The sequence below is a fragment of the Sceloporus occidentalis genome, unplaced genomic scaffold (assembly GCF_023333645.1).
Source record: "Sceloporus occidentalis isolate IW3139 unplaced genomic scaffold, rSceOcc1.0.p SCAF_77, whole genome shotgun sequence".
Lineage (NCBI taxonomy): Eukaryota > Metazoa > Chordata > Lepidosauria > Squamata > Phrynosomatidae > Sceloporus > Sceloporus occidentalis.
In genome coordinates this window covers 2,591,852-2,608,338 of record NW_028317057.1, presented here as the reverse complement: position 1 = coordinate 2,608,338, position 16,487 = coordinate 2,591,852, and the positions used below count along the sequence as shown (strand labels likewise).

The window sequence follows — 16,487 nt, the reverse complement described above, 5'->3', positions numbered from 1 at the left end:
TAACCCTACTAACAAAAACTTGTGAAAACCTAAACGAACAAAAGTATTTTGCACATGATGTTTACGTGTACTCCCCAAACAAATTACATTGCTTAAAACACAAAGCCCTGAGCCGAAATATGGGACAAAGTTTTGCATGTTATACATGTAGCCCTATGGCTTAGTACATAAGCCAATTCATGTGTGATGCACTGAACTTTTCTCATCCTCTTGGCTCTAATTACATTGTGGAAATTACTGACCCATGCAGAATAAAATTAGCCAATCCCAATGAATTGTTGCCTCCTCAAAAGTGAGATACCATCCAATAAAGCCAATGAATTAATACTTTATAAAATTACTATATATATATATATATATATATATATATATAGTAAATACATAGATCTTTTTTTCAGCTACTTGCATAAAATGTAATAACCACTTAAAAAGTAAAATAAAACATTTTAGAATTTTTAGTCTTCATGGAAGACATGACTCGTGTTTCACCGCGGTAAGTAGTCACGACAGGCACTGCGGGTGAGCTTGACTGGTTAATTTCTTCACAGATGGGTCAAGTTCATTCAATGCTTCTATCAAAAGCTCATCTGGTATTTCTGTGTTTGTAAAGTCGTGGTCTGATGAGCTGACATTCACAGCATCTGCCAGCTCTACGTCTTCAGTGGCTTCCAGGAGAGCAGCGTCATCTACACCGTCTTGCCAACATGTCTCGCTTTCTTCTGGTGTGCACCCATCAATCTGTCCTGACTGCGCTCTCTGGGGGGTGGGCATTTTTAGCTTGGTTTCCATAATATTTCCATCTTCATCAAAGGTGAAAAAACTTTCTTCCTCTTCCTGAAAGAGAGATGTTTGTTTTATAAGAGGAAAAATAAAAGAGAGGCATTGTAACACACCACGCAAATTCTCCTAAAGGCAGTATCTGCCACAACACTGCAACCAAAAATATTCTAAACATAAACCTATAATTAATGAATAGGTCACTGTGAGTATTTTAGAACGCATGCTTCAAAATCAAACAATATGCATAAAAATAAAGCACTGGAAGACACAGAAGAAGACATCCTGCTGCAGCATCCCTCCTCATCCACGGTCTCGGTACTCTAGTTGCTGATGAGCTATTTAATCCAGTTACTGGACGGAAACTGCTCCCAACTAAATCAATGGCAGCCCTTTCTGCACATGCGCACTGCGGTGTGAGCAGAGCCATCTGCCCGCAGCGTTTCCCAAGCCAGCGCTCCAGCGTGTATCATGTGCCGGGAGATGCGTCATTAGATCGCTGCACAAAAAGTCTATTAGTCCCAATGATTTGCAGCCCTCAGCAATACCGGTGCCAAATTAATAGCAGACTACAGCGATATTATATGTACCTTTTCCTCTGGTTAACAGTCTAAATGCAGAAACACATCTGTATTTGGTTGGGCCTGCAGGGGTAACATATTTTAGTCCCCGAGTAGTCTACACATTATTGCTTTGATTATTCACTATAATCAACAGACTTGAATTACTGAAATGAGGGCATTGCGCCTGTGCTCAGTCGCAGAAGCAAAATGCAACATTATTTTGTAAATTATACAAATTCCAAAACTGTACTAAAGGAACAAACTCGAGGTGGAAAATATGCAGGTATGGCACCCTTTTTGCACTTGCTTGAGGGCTACTCAACTCAGTATTTGCGTAGAGCCCAATGGCAGCTGTGGTCTACAAAAGCATAAATATGTTTTATATAATTTAAATTTACGTTCTATTATTGTAGGATGAGAGTTTCTTAGCGTGTGTGGCACCTGTGCCATCACAATCACTGAATCACAATCACTGAATGTTAGCGGGAATTACTTTTTTTCCTCAACATGCTGGACGGGTGACTTCACAACAGATTTTTTTTCCATTATTGGTTTTCGTTCGTTACCATGGTTGCAAGAAGTCATATTGACTTCCAATTGCTGCCTAAGCGGCAGTGATCAGAATTGTCTCCAGATGGTGCTTTGGCATTTAACCCCTTAAGGACCAGGCTGTTTTTTTACCTTTTGTACCATTGGGACCGAGGCTGTTTTAACATTTTTGCGGTGTTTGTGTTTAGATGTAATTTTCTCCTCACTCATTTAGTGAATCCACACAAATAATATGTTGTTTTTTTCAGGACATGAAGGGCTTTCTTCAGATAGATTGTTTTGATCATATTATCTCCCATAAAAAAATAATCTGATGAAAAATGTAAAAAAAAAACAAAACCCCACATTTTCTGACTTTTACCCAAAAAATCTTTTACTCATCCAAAAAAGCTAACGGAAAAACCTACTAAATATATTCTACTATTTGTCCTGAGTTTTGAAATACCCAATGTTTTTATGTTTTTTTGCTTTTTCTGCACGTTATGGAGCATTAAGTACAAGTAGCGTTTTGCTATTTCAAAGCCATTTTTTCCAAATCTGGTAATTCTTCCCCCCATGTGCCATTTTGGGTATCTTTGAAGGCGGCCAACGCAATTTACACCATCAAATCATATATTTTTGAAAACTAGACACCCCAAGGTATTTCAAATGCTAGAATTTTAACTCTTTCCATGCACTAATTCTACCACCAGTCTTTTACTACCACAAAGTTTGACATTTATTTTGTGTTTTTTATCGCTAATATTGCTCTTCAGGTATGGATTTACAGCTCCTGGTATTCATCACTTTCAAACAACACCCCAATATGTGTTCAGCAACATCTCCCGAGTACAGTCATACCCCCCATGCGTGGGTTTGTCGGGTTGTTTGGGAGGTAAAACGCCACATTTAGGAAGTGCACTTTTTTTAACTTGGAACTTTTACATCTGGTCATTCTGCACCCATGTTCTAATAGGACCATCTTTGAAGCCGGCTAATTCAATTTTCCCCATCATACCATATATTTTTGAAAACTAGACACCCCAAGGTACTTAAAATGGTAGTATTTAACCCTTTCCATGCATCAGATTCTACCACCAGCCTTTGCCACACTTTGTGGTAGTATTTTTTTGGTATTTTTTTCACACAAATTGTACTTTGGGTATAATTTTATAGCTCCAGGTATACGTCACTATCAAACACCCTAATATGTGTTCAGGAACATCTCCTGAGTACAGTCATACCCCACACGTATGGGTTTGTCTGGTGTTTGGGGTTAAAATGCCACATTTTGGAAGTCCGCTTCCCCCCCCCATTTTGGTCAGTCTGAGCCTATGCCCTATCATTTTTTTTTAAATTAGACACCCCTTGGGTATTTGAAATGCTTTTATTTAAATTTTTCCATGTCAGGATTTTTGGGAAGATACAGCGCTAATTTTAGCACTCGCTCATAATAATAAACTTTATTTTTTTATTTTATTTTATTCTTTTTGGACTTTTTTTTTACATTTTGCTGGAACTGGATAGTTTAAATGTTTTTTTATTTTAAATATTTTACTAATCACATGATTAGAAAGCTGGGCTCCACTGACTTGTATGGTTGAATGCAGTACCTGTATTCAACCTGCAAGTGGAGCCAGAGTTCTCTAGAGGGTCTGGAGACCATCTAGCTCACTTTATGAATTTTTTTTTTTTTTTTTTTTTTTTTTTACAGGGCGGCCGCCATCTTGCGGATGGTGAAGATCACCGGCAGTGGCGGCTATGACCGCTCTCCGGAGCAGTCACAGCCCGTCCTGGGGTAAGCGTTTGGTGTCGCTGAATGCCTCCTGATCGAGGCATTCCAGCGACACCATTGATGTTTAGGAGGTGATCGTTGATCGCCTCCTAAACGCTTTTAAAACGGGCGTCCGCCGCCATACAATGTATGGCGGTTGTTGACGCCCCGGGGAGGGGCCAGACATGGCCCCCGATGCCAATCTCGGTGTTGCTGAATGCCTCGACATCGAGGCATTACAGCAACACCGTCTAAGCTTGTTTAAGTCTCATGACGTGTCAGGCACTTCATAGGTCGTTAAGTGACCGTTTTGCATGACGTGACTGACCCAGCAATGGACGTTAAGGGGTTAAGAATAGAAAAGAGGACTCCATCTTTCATGGTTTAAGGGTACAAGCAAGACTTCCGCTGGGCATCCAGCTGACTGGCAGCCCCGCTATACTTGTGCATACATAGATATTGGTTAAACATCAATGGCTTGGTGCTCCAATTTAAAACTTGATCCAGTCTAAATGAGACCCAGTGTATTAAAAAGTACAATGGAATAAATCTGGCAAGTGATTACTTATAAGTACTGAATTCAAAGGATTAATATTACAGCAGTAACCATTTTAAATGTATCAGCAATAAAGATAAGCAACTAACCTGTTCAAAAAGAAAAGGTAGGCAAACTTCAAGAGGCAAAGGATAATCTAAAAACAAAAAAAGAAAAGAAATTACATTACCGTGATTGCCACAATATGCAAATATATGGAAAACTGACAATTCAATCAATGTAACGTTCAAGAAAATAAAAACTAACCAGAAAAAAGTAATCCCCAATATGATAAGACTTAACTTTTAATGAAACTAAACTAAAAGGTAAAAGAAAACCACTCCCTCAGACCACTGTTCAATATTTGTAATGATACAAGGTAGATCATGAAACTACTGAACCTAATAGCCACTCTAGAAGAGAAAGGTGGAGTGAAAAGGTATTTCAATTGACGGAACAGAATTCCCCTAACAAGAGATGCTGGTTCAATCTAGAAGGATGGAGCAAACTCTGCGTCACGTGGCTAGCATTCTGGCAAACAAGTTATTAGTATTTTATCTCCAAATGTAGGAACCATTGAGGATAGTTATAGCAAAATTCTCAGTCTGAGACGAAGCCGACTAAGTGTCAGTGAAACACGGTTCAGGCTACATGCTGGGAAAGAATTTAGCTATTACTGTGGTCGATCTTGTGGACTAGAAGAGTGAATAAACTCTTTGACTTGTAGCTATTAAATAATACAATGATTACGATGTAAATGTAGCATATGATAGATCCCTAATCTGATGGAATAAGTCCACTTACAGTCCGATTTGAAGTTTTGTACCCTGCACACTGGGTCGTGACACTTCTGATACCAAACTTCCTTCTTCAAATCCACCAGAAGCCTTGAAATAAAAAAACAAAAACAAAAAAAAAACAAAAACAACAACATATACAAATCAGGAACTGTAGAAAATGTAGTGAAAATTGAAAAAAAAAAGTGTTGATTTTTGGAGGACAGAAAGGTACTAAGCGCTCTATATTTCCCCTGAATTTACAGAATTTGTTGAATAATCTGATGTCAAGGAATAGAGCTTTTGTAAGGATACATACATTATGTTGTTACTTTTGTGGGGCCGTCCTATGTTTTCGCACCAACGGTAATTAACAATATCATATACAAGCAGTTCTTCTAGAAAGAAATAGTTCCAGGTCCGTATACCTATAAAAGTAACATACACAGTGCATGCTTGAAGCACATTCATGGCAGACATCCCCCATTACTAAACATTAAGTAAGGAATGAAAAAGTCTTACTTCCTTGAAATCCATCTCTTGTGACAAGTGAAAGAATAAAATAATCAATTTCTGGATATGGAGAAAACTGAAAACCTTTCAAAGTAACGCCTGGAAAAAAATATTTATTTTATTTAAATAAATATATTTATTTTCTCACCGAATATTTTACCAGTAGGACAACAGCACTGCCTAATTTCCCGACTCTGGATATCAGAAAATATTAACCAAATATTTTCTACGGGAAGCCATTAAAGAATAGTTGCTCTAACCATTAAAAAAATAAAATAACCCGGAGAATTTAATGTGGCAATAATTAATGTTAAGGGCGAGTTTTATAGGGCAGCCTCGGCCCTTCTTGCATTAGAAACCTGATAGGGTTGGGCCCATGATACAAAAGACCAAGTCTGCCCCTCTCGGAGGAGAATGTCTCCATGCCGGCCCTTGATAATCTGCTAACGGGTGAGTAACAAGCTCTAATTTCACACAAGCCTATTTGTAAATAGGACGCCATGTGTATTTATACCTGAGAAGCTGGAACTTCCACCGCTAGGACCCGCAACCGAGCTCCTTACAGTACCAGCGCTGGCACATGTTAAAATTTTTAAAGAATTTGAATATCTAAAATAAAAATGAAATAAAAAAACATTACATGGTGAAATATTATATAACAAAAAATTTTTAATTAAAAGTAAAAATTGCAAACGTAAACCATACATCCAAATGAGCATGTAATAAATAGAATAGGCGATACCTTCGTATTGTACCATAAATTACAACGGGACACTGGGAAATAATGAACTTTTTGGTTGGTTTGAAAAGTAAAGTAAAAGCTTCATATGATCGTGTCATGAATGGCGATCGTATTAAAAAAAAAAATGGTAGCAAATAGAACTACACATTAATTTTCAGACCTGTTGAGTTCTGGTGATTTAAACGCGACAAACTATACAGCAACCGGCATAAAATGAGGACATTATATGATGCTTCTCAATGAAGGAGTAGAAATTACCTTATGTTGCTAACCAGTGATGTGAAGAAAACATACTCCTCTGTGCTGATATACCTTCCCGCCTTCACTGGAAATGTGTTATCTTCAGCAACTTCAAAAAAGGCATTCTTACCCAATTTAGAGGATTTATACAGACGGAAATTTCTGTTTTTTGTGTACACGCCTGCAAACAAGGGAGTTCATGTAATCAATACATCACCGATATTTTAAAATTGGCCTGAAATTAATCTAACAATAATAGGATAAATCAAAATAATAATAATCATTTACCTAGATCAATAAACAGCTGTTTCCCGCCGCGTTTATCGTTCACAATCAAGGAGGAAAGATCATACTCTTTTCCATTTGTTTCTTGAATAATGTTGCATTCGTCGGCACGTATAGGGTTCTTGTGGGAAGGGAATTTGACGGGGTCTTTTAGAAGTGGCGGGGCATTGTTGCTTCCGTCCAGCAGCTCTGCTTTGGTGGATTTCAGTTCAGCAGAAGAGAACACAGGTTGCAAAGCACTTTTGATGAAATGACCTAATAGATGAAAAAGAGAGAAAATGACATTGAGGTATATATGACATTATCCATAATCAGAAAGGAAGGAGAGAGAGAGGTGATAGTAAATACACATGAAATTCAGTGCTTAAACAAGAGCTGTCTAAACCGTAACCCAAAGTGCAGCTTTCGTCCCCAAATAGCCTGGATTTTGCAGCAGGGTTCATGGATATTATTGAAATTGTATCTTGGCGTGTAGGACATTCGGACATCCAAACCCGCTCTCTGCAGAAGTGCTTTACGTGCAGCGACGGACTCGAGAGAGGCCACCAGACTGCGGCTCAGCGGGTTCACGCGATATCGCGACCCGGCGGCCGAAGCATGCCAGCTCCTGTGTTCTGTGGCTTGCTTCTGCTTTAACATTTGAAATGTCTAGAAGGTGATCCTTTGACATTCACAGAAAAAGCCTACGATAGGAAGATCTGAGCCTGCTGGGTATGTGAAGCAACACTCCCCCCAGTACATAAAGCGGTACGGCTGAGACTCGGGACTTACATTATCATTGCAGGGCTGGAAAGCTCCAGTTAAATGTTCAGCTGTTACTCACCAACATGTATGTTATCTTTGAAGGCTGCATTTGGTAGAACAAATATCAAGTGACGGCTAAATTTTTCTTCTGTGCTAGAATCCAGGTTTAAAACACATTCAGCAGAACACTTAATACCGTAATATTCTTCAAGCTTTTTAATAAAGAACTGAAGTAGAAACAAACATGGGCATGTAGGGAAGGAAAGGGGTAAACCAGTCAATGGAGCTCAGAAAATACAATGTACGGGCGCAAGCACACGTTAATCACAAATCAATGAGAACCCAACCCATTTTATGTACACCAGATCATTACCCTTTCTATTCCTGATCATAGGGTGCAACATATTTACTACTTCTTGGTATTAACTGCAGCTCTCCGGTGCCATATAGAGGCTTTAACCCAATTCCAGATACATGCGCAGCCCACAACTAGATGGAAAACATGTCTGCATCAATTATTATGAAGTGTAAGCCCTTCTGATATCCTTCCCTGTATTGCACGTGTAATCTACATATATGTGCAAGCTCATTGACAGGACAAATTTACTAACGTGATCGAAAAGATATTTCGTTTTCGTAATGAGGAATTCTATACGGTTTACCTTAACCTAGGTATCTAGAAATTGTGTGTGTAAATATATTTTACGTGTACACACACACACATATATATATACTTTAGCTCAATATATTACATTCTTACCTCAATCACCAACGCAACCATCGTCCTCCCGTCGGCCCCAGGGTTTGATGGTTTATGAAACTCTAAATCAAAGTATAATTTGCAAACCGTATCTGCAGGGATGACTTCATAACAGTGCGCGAGACTCTTCGGGAGTTTCCTGAACACAGAAGGACGGGGAGTTAGCGACAGGGATGGCGGACACAGGGTTTCAGTTCCACGTAGACTAAATATATTTTATTGACAATTATTGTTGTATGACAATATTTTCTAAAAATGTTTTCATTTTATTTTTTTCATTTAAAAACATCCTTTAATTTGCTATAATGTTATTTACTGGCGTTTTCTTGACAATCAGGTTGTGAAAGGGGGTGTTTATTTCCCAGAAGTTGGTCAGAAGTTCTCAGTATGCAATGTCATGGTTTCATTTCTGAAGATTGATATTCAGTAGACTTTATTTCCTGGTCAGAAATTCTTCCACTTTGAAGACGAGCAAGAGCGCTATCACCCATGCAATGTGTAGCCCAAATACATGCAACATTATATACGCTACCTAGAAACGTCCTTGTTTTTGAAAGAAAACCAAACTTTGTCCATTAATATATATTATATACACACACACGTATTCTGGAAACAAAAATGTGGACAAAGCTTGTAGCCTTTTTGTCTCAATAAACAAACATTTTATTGAGAGTATTTTTTGCCACTCTCTACTTGTTGGGTACTTTTTATGTTGCCTCGGCAAAAGAGCAGTCTATCCCGGCTGAGTCATGTTGTCTCACTGCTGGTGAACCTCGTACGGCACGTGACACGTGTGTGTGTGTCCTTATTGTTCCAGGTAACACCAAACTTAACACACAGAAAGCTTCTATAGAAAATACTCACGCGTAATAAAACCAAAACTCCGTGTACGTCGTCACCAGGTACAGCCTTCGCTCGGTATCTTCAATTATCGCCTCCAACGCGAAAACATGCACATCCTTAAGAGAAGCAGAGGACAAGCATTTTCTTGCATGCCATGTGTAAATCGATCAATAAGAGCAGAGTCCAATGGATACTACCTCTAGTAACGCAGTACATGTTAATGTCTATATTACAAGTTAATGCCGTTCTAAATCATCTGATCTTTTCCTTCTTACAGAATAAAAGTGCTAAGTATAACATTTTGTTGTCTGTCCTCAAATCCTTTGATGGTGGCAAAGTAATAAGACATGAACACCATGGGAATTTACAGATCTAAAATTAATTGCACAACACGAAACAATCAAGTGATGCAATAACAGGAACGCCAGCCTTCCAGAGGTGGTAAATATTTGCATGCAAACATTTTTAAATTATCTACCCAATGTGCAGTGAGGACAAACTGTGCTCAAACTTTTATCATGTATTTATTATATATGTGCATATTTGCAATTAAAATACAGGTATAGCAAAAGGAAGATAGTTGTCCCAGTCTCTTAAGGGAGGAAGTAACACTGATAGAGATCTCAGCTTCCATAAGATAAACAGCGTTTCACTTTTGAATCAAATATATCCAAGTACAGCAACTGAAAGATTAAGAAGCCCATTGGTAGAAACTATTGGTAGTTACAGGCTAAACCTGTAAAAGGTGGCAGTTCTCCCTTCAACGTGTGCTTAGTAGAAGACAACCTGTTTAAACGCACATTTGCCTTCATGCTCACATTGGCAGCCGGGCCAAGTAATGGGAGAGGCTAATATTCATAAACTTTTCATCAGCTTTCACAAATATACACTGGCGTGGCAGCTGAACTAGAAGATTAGCTTCTGCCTTCACAACATTACTAAGCCATATGGCCTTAAAACCCTTCCCAGATTGATGGACAGCAAGAATTGCTTCTCTAAGATCATTGCTGATGTCTTTCCTCCTTGACATTGTGTTAACACACACCTGAATGCTCCAGACAGTTATAGAGATTGTCGCACTTGCTGATGATCAATTAATCAAGGGCATTTGATTAGTAGCACTTGTCTGCTACTTAACATCTTAATTCCTATGGAAGCAGTAAGGATGTACTTAGTGTTTCACACATGGCTTCTCCATTTTGGCTTTTTTTTTTTTTAATACGTCATGACGCGGTGTAATATGTCATGTTGTTGTTCATCTGAGGTTGTATTTATCATCTAACAGATAATTGTTATGTCCTGATGCAAAATCATTGTATTCAAAGAGGGTACACTTCACACAATTGTAGGTTACTGCAGAGTTCAATAATCGCTTAGGATTTTTGGCCACTATCGCCTCACCATCTCAATTGAAACCACTAGTGTAACAGAGGTCCCCACATTGTGAGAAGGGCCCAGAACATCAGAACTGACAAACCCTTCCCCACTGCATACCAGCAGACGGGACGCTGTCCTAACACACTGACTGAATGCAGGAATATGACAATTTCCTGGAGCTCAGCCACAACCAAAAGAGCTGTCCTGAACCAAAGTAGAAATTTACAATTTTTTTTTAAAAAAAAGTGTGTGTGTGTTAGTGTGTTTGTAATTATGTTTATTGATTGAGTGTGTATCTTACTATATGTAAGTATGTTTGCGAATGTGTTTGTATGAGTATTTAGTTAGTATTTGTGTGTTTTAATTATGTTCGCTTGCGTGTCAGTAACGAAACTAAACTTGTTAGCCCCTGGCTTACTGTATAGAACTGGAAAATGTAGGATTAGAACATAGATCTGTTTTAAAGTAAGTCTGGATCTCTGCTCTGATGATGTCGTATTTGCTTATATAAAGAGACTTGATATCATCATGTTCTCCTATATAGACAGAAATATAGTAGAACATCTAATATCTCGCCTTATTACAGTCTTTCTGGAGTCAAACACAGATGTATGCGTGTGCTCCTCCCTTTGTACATGTCTGCCGGATTTCCTTTCTGCAGCTTGCGTAACATACAAGCTGCTCCATTGTGCAGACTACTGATAAGCCGCATAAGGGTAGCCCTGTCCAAGTACTATAAGGGCACTCTACAATCCGTGTTGGTGGGAAGCACTTTAACGCCACCACGCAGAGCACGCCGCAGCCTGAAAGCATCCTCTCAACCTTACCTCCTTGCAGGATTTGGCAAAGTTAAAAGCAAGAGCCAGTCGAGGAAACATCTTCCATACCGATGATGGCTGCCACGGCCTGGAAAGTTTGGGCTTATAAGGTGAACTCAGGGGGTGCCTTTTATATTGTGATGCCAGTTCTTCAATTTTCTTTACTTTTTCTAGCCATTTTCTTTTCATCATTCCTGAAAATAGATATTTTTATTCATTTCTTAAATATGCTTTATACATTTTTATTTACTTTATACATATTAACAGACAACGCCTTGGGTCAGTGGCATTGTATATCTGATGTATTATCCATTTCAATCTTCATGGTGTTTGCAATTTACCCCTACCCTCAACTCAGTTATTTGCCATACAGATGTTTTTGGCCAAACCCATCTTCCTGCATGTGATATACTCAGAGATGGAATAAAGAATATCGCGATCGAGATCTGCGATCATCGTGTCATATAATAAATAACACTTTCACCATCAGCTCCTGCAACGCTTATTACTCTGAAGGCCTGCAGAATGCCGGTCAATGTCTTCTCCTGGCTTGGTGGAAGACATCACCAACCGTGTCGCACGTGAGGCTTGTAGCTATCTAACCGTGTAAATATATACATCCTTATGTAAGCCACATACCATTGCAAAAATAGCAACAATACATGCGATGTTTCGTTTCAGGCTAGTATTGTCCACCCTCGGCTAGGAAAGGCTACACTACAAACGTTGGCGGACGCGGTTTTTACTCCATGTAAATCAGCCTGGAAATACTGGGCTATGGGACACCCACATAAACCTGCATGGAAGTCTTCCCGCTCCTCTGCTGACAACAGAAACCCCCACGTACAACCACGGAATAGTAAAAAGATGGGAGTTTCCCTTTAGAAAGATCTGCCCCTAAGAAGCTCACCAAGCAGGGGTATCTCAGCACAGACTACCTCTGTGCGGCATCATTAGCAGCCAGTGCCTCTCTATTCCTACTCTTTGTTAGCATGGCAAAACATTCAACCCTACACACCAGTCAACTTCCGCTTTCATCGAAAGTACAAAACTACGTCACCTTTTTTAGCACATTACATCATCCCGACTTAAGCCAAACCGTAGCAGTCGTTCCATTCCTTTTTTGTTTGCAAAGATTTACAAATATCCCTCTTTGGTCGGCTCCACCCCGGTAACAGGCAGGTCAGCTCGTGATTGGTTCCTTAAGTCACTACGTTTCCGTGTTGGAGCTCAAAACACTAGAGAACATCAAATATACTCACAGTTCTCGCACAAAAAGTGTTTTTTCAGGCTCCCAGTCATATTTTTCGGTAAAGCAACGCTAAGAACGGAGAACCCGCGAACAATAACGTTGCATGGACTGTTGCCTTGAAATTATTCTCGCAGCACATTATTCCGTATGAAAGGGGATTGTGTCTCTTCTCACTGCAAAGCGGATGGACGCACTGCCGCCCGGGCTAAAAAATGCTCAAACAGCCCAAAGAAGGCAATAAGCGAAGTGTATAATGCTCACACATTAGCAGTTCTGTATACCGCCCATGGCGCTGCTATTTCCAGTTACAGTTTGTACAGACCTCTGTGTACACGTATCGGGCTGTAGTGCCCTCTTTTTCTTTTTTATAATGCTCTTCGCAATACAATGACCCTGCCAACTCCTTTAACCATATTTGCAGCACCTGGCGGAGCGAGCCGTTACGTTAGCGGTTACCAATACCATAGCATTCCACTCCTATTGGCGGAAGGATCGGAACGTCACTAGTTGCTTAGAATCGAACACCGAGTGAGAACGCGGCACTTAGTAATGCGGGTTACACTATACAGGCACATGCGGGAGGGAAGCGCCTATAGGGCTGGAAAGTAGTTGTTGTTATGCGAACTGTAAGCCAATAGGAAGCCTCGGTGGGACTCCGTGTGTCTGACGTTTACCCTGGGCCACATAGACACAAAGGAACGGAAAGGACAGGAGGAGTGTGCTGCTGGGCAAAGTGTTGTGTAGGTAAGGGGTCTTATTCTATACCATATATGTATGGGCCGGGGGCACTATATATATATATATATATATATATATACACATACACACACACACAGATATATATATATATATATATATATACACATAGATATATGTGTTTAGATAAGTGTAAATTACACGTTCCATAAATAATTATCGCTGTGGAGTAACGGGGTGAGCAATTATTCTAGATGAGAATAGAAAGAGTTAGCAGACAGAACAAGGAAGTGAGAGTGTGTGTTTTCCTGTAAGTCATACTGTACAGCTCGGTGTGTGCATTCCCTGCACTACTATATATATATATATATATATATATATATATATATATATATATATATATATATATATATATATATATATAAAGAGAGAGAGAGCAGACAACCAGCTGGGGGTGTATGCGGGTACAGGAGAGGAGGAGGCATGCGTTGGCTTGCCCCCAGCTGGTTGTGTACTCGGGCTGTACATGCAGCTTGGTGGACATGGTGTGTCAGCTGTGTCACTGGGGAAATAAGATAGCATCAGATTTAGGATATTGGCAAACTGACATGTGATCCTCTGCGAGAGGACTTGACAATGGGGGTTTATTTGGGGTGAAATCGCCTCTCCTTTGGCAGTGTAAAAGGGTATTGTTACATATAGTGGCAATAAGCTGCAGGAGAGTGTAAGTCAGGTGTGTTTCTGCAGCATGTTTACTTTACGCTTGAGGTTTGAGTGACATTTAGGAGACAGCCTGCCTGCTGGTAGCTCCTTTATAAATAATGAGACATAATGTAGCCATCGCAGACAGATTTCAGGTCACCTACACACCTGTCAATCCAAGCTTAAACAGTGGTTATTAGATCGACACAGCAACATAAAGTTACAACCGTCATCCATGATGTCATCCGGTGTTTCTTAATTATTATTTGAAATAAGTGTGATCCGCATGTAGTTTCCTGACACTGTTGGCTGCAGTCACGGGGAGGAATTAGTGCTATTGCCAGTAGGTTGCAGCAATTGAGCCGTTGTATACGATGACTTTCAATGTGTTATTGGCCATAGAGAAATAGAGCTGATGCATTGTGAGACTATGCATAAAACTTGATCCCGGTTCAGTTTGAAAAACTGTATTATAACCATAGCAACTAAACTGTATCCTCACCATAGCAACAAGGGTATAATCCTGCTGATTGGACCACCACTTTTGGTGTGTAATTCTTGCTCCCGCCACATTGCTGGGATTCCTTGTTGAGCAGAAACTATTACTGAGATTCCGTTTTATCCTGTAAGGCGACATCGTAATGTATTGTGTGTGGAGATATGATTTGGCATAATGCGAAATGTGCTGCATCTGGCTGTAGTTCAGTAATACGATGCCGAGTGTCTTTGTTAGAAACCTGCTTTGTTTTTGTCTCCAGTTTACTCATAAGACAGAAGTCAGTTTGTTTTTCCCATAATATGAGCCGGCGAATAGATGACCTGTTATGATGTCATTCTGACTACTTCCTGGACCTGGTGCCTCGTTACAATACTACAGGTAAAGCGTGCTGGTGGTCATTTGCAGCGATCATCAGTACACTCCAAGGAAAGGACGTCTCAAAAACCCACAATGTGACTGCCACATTGGTGAGGGGCAGCTGAGACCTCGGTAATCTACAGAGACAAGAAAGCCCATTACATTAATGTCTATGTATTTAGAATGCAATGTCATAAAAGTCCCCGTTGGTGTAATGGTCCGGCGTCCCAATACTTTTGTCCATATAGTGTATCTTTGTATACATTGTATCTACATAGCCAGTGACCATACATTGTATGTTATACTTGAAGACACAAAAGGCCCTGGAGCTCTTTTAGCTGTATAGCTTCCTATTTTTTGGCTGTTAAAGGGAGACTCCAGTCATCATATACACTTTAATGCCTAGGAAAGCTGTCTAGTTCCTTTCAATTTTTGTGCTGCCCTCCTTTTCCCACCCCAGATATTTTCTGTGCAGGAGATATGTTCAGCTGAACACATTCCCATACAAGATATGTTCACTGGTGAGCGGTATGGGCAGGGGGTCTCGTGCACACGCACTCCCAAAATGTTCAGTAAACTGTCCCTTTAAAGAAGAACTGGCGTGGCAGCTGCAAGTTTCTTCTGAATTCTTCCCTGCAGATCTCCCTGGACTTACGTTGGCTGGTATCCAGCTTGGTGCGATAGCGGCATGTAGAGGGAGAGTTTATATTAAAGGGGGGATTTCACAGATACCATCGTACTTTAATTCATTCTTTGAAACCAACTACTTCTTGTACTTTTTGTTGTTTAATTGTTTGGACGATATATGTGTTAACCGGGCCTGTTTTACATAACGGTACCTGAGATCAGTGGGAGAAATAGCTCATCGGTTTCCTTTTGGGAGGCCGGCAGTAACTTAAGACAGATAAATAATATTAATCATGAGAACAGCACGTAAAGATGGCAGCCCTCATGGTAAAAGTGTCGAACTGATTGTTGTAATATGATGGCCCGTCCAGGTTATCTCTGGGATCTCAGATCCTTAGTTGATCAGTTTTGGTGGCAAATGGCTGGTCGTTGGGAAGGCACTGAGAATAGGGTCCAACCTGCTCAACGGGTCATTTTGAAGTGTTTTCTTCCTTTTCTTTATCTCATAAAGGTTTCTGAACTGCTGACAGCTTGTTCTTGTTCTGAAAGGCAGCGGCAGGTTCTTCTTTCTGTTTTAAACTCCTTAACTCTTGTGGCCAGCTCGCTGATGTGTACTTTGGACGCTCCGACATAATGGCAGCAGATTTGCTACAGCGCACGTGACTCTTAACACCGTGTTGAACCTTCTGTACATTGTGCTCACCGCCCCAGAATGGAAAAGGTTAACTTCAGGTTAATTTCAACACGATTACAAGATGTTAGATAATTTCTCAGAAGCTGCATGTCAGTCCTACGAAATTCCAAAATACCCAACATATTATTCTTGCAAAATGTGAGTATTGCAGCATTGTAATATATGCGTAAGAGAAGTCTCACCCAATCTCACCCAAGTCAAAAGCATGGTTTGATAAATGCTCGGTACCTAACACAATGTTACCGAGTTGTGCTCACGCGGGACTATGTAAAAAATCATGAAACCGAATGATCCAAATTAATTAATCAATCATTATATTATTTTTATAACAAAGTCTCTGAACTAACCTTTTAAGGACCAGTTTGAAAAAAGTTCATCTAAGGTC

The 16,487-nt window shown here is 39.9% G+C and overlaps 1 protein-coding gene across 1 annotated transcript; it reads right to left on the bottom strand.

The window, feature by feature from the left end:
- Positions 1 to 501: 501 nt before the first annotated feature.
- On the bottom strand, positions 502 to 11,464 carry LOC149285567 (DNA-directed primase/polymerase protein-like). Its single transcript, XM_089495172.1, has 12 exons — positions 11,285 to 11,464; positions 9,102 to 9,196; positions 8,238 to 8,376; positions 7,557 to 7,704; positions 6,737 to 6,988; positions 6,467 to 6,629; positions 5,981 to 6,075; positions 5,476 to 5,565; positions 5,273 to 5,381; positions 4,982 to 5,064; positions 4,288 to 4,334; positions 502 to 834 (listed from the first exon to the last, which is right to left on the bottom strand). The coding sequence occupies exons 1-12, from the start codon at positions 11,462 to 11,464 to the stop codon at positions 502 to 504; spliced, it is 1,734 nt and encodes a 577-aa protein (XP_089351298.1).
- Between the last annotated feature and the right edge of the window lie 5,023 nt (positions 11,465 to 16,487).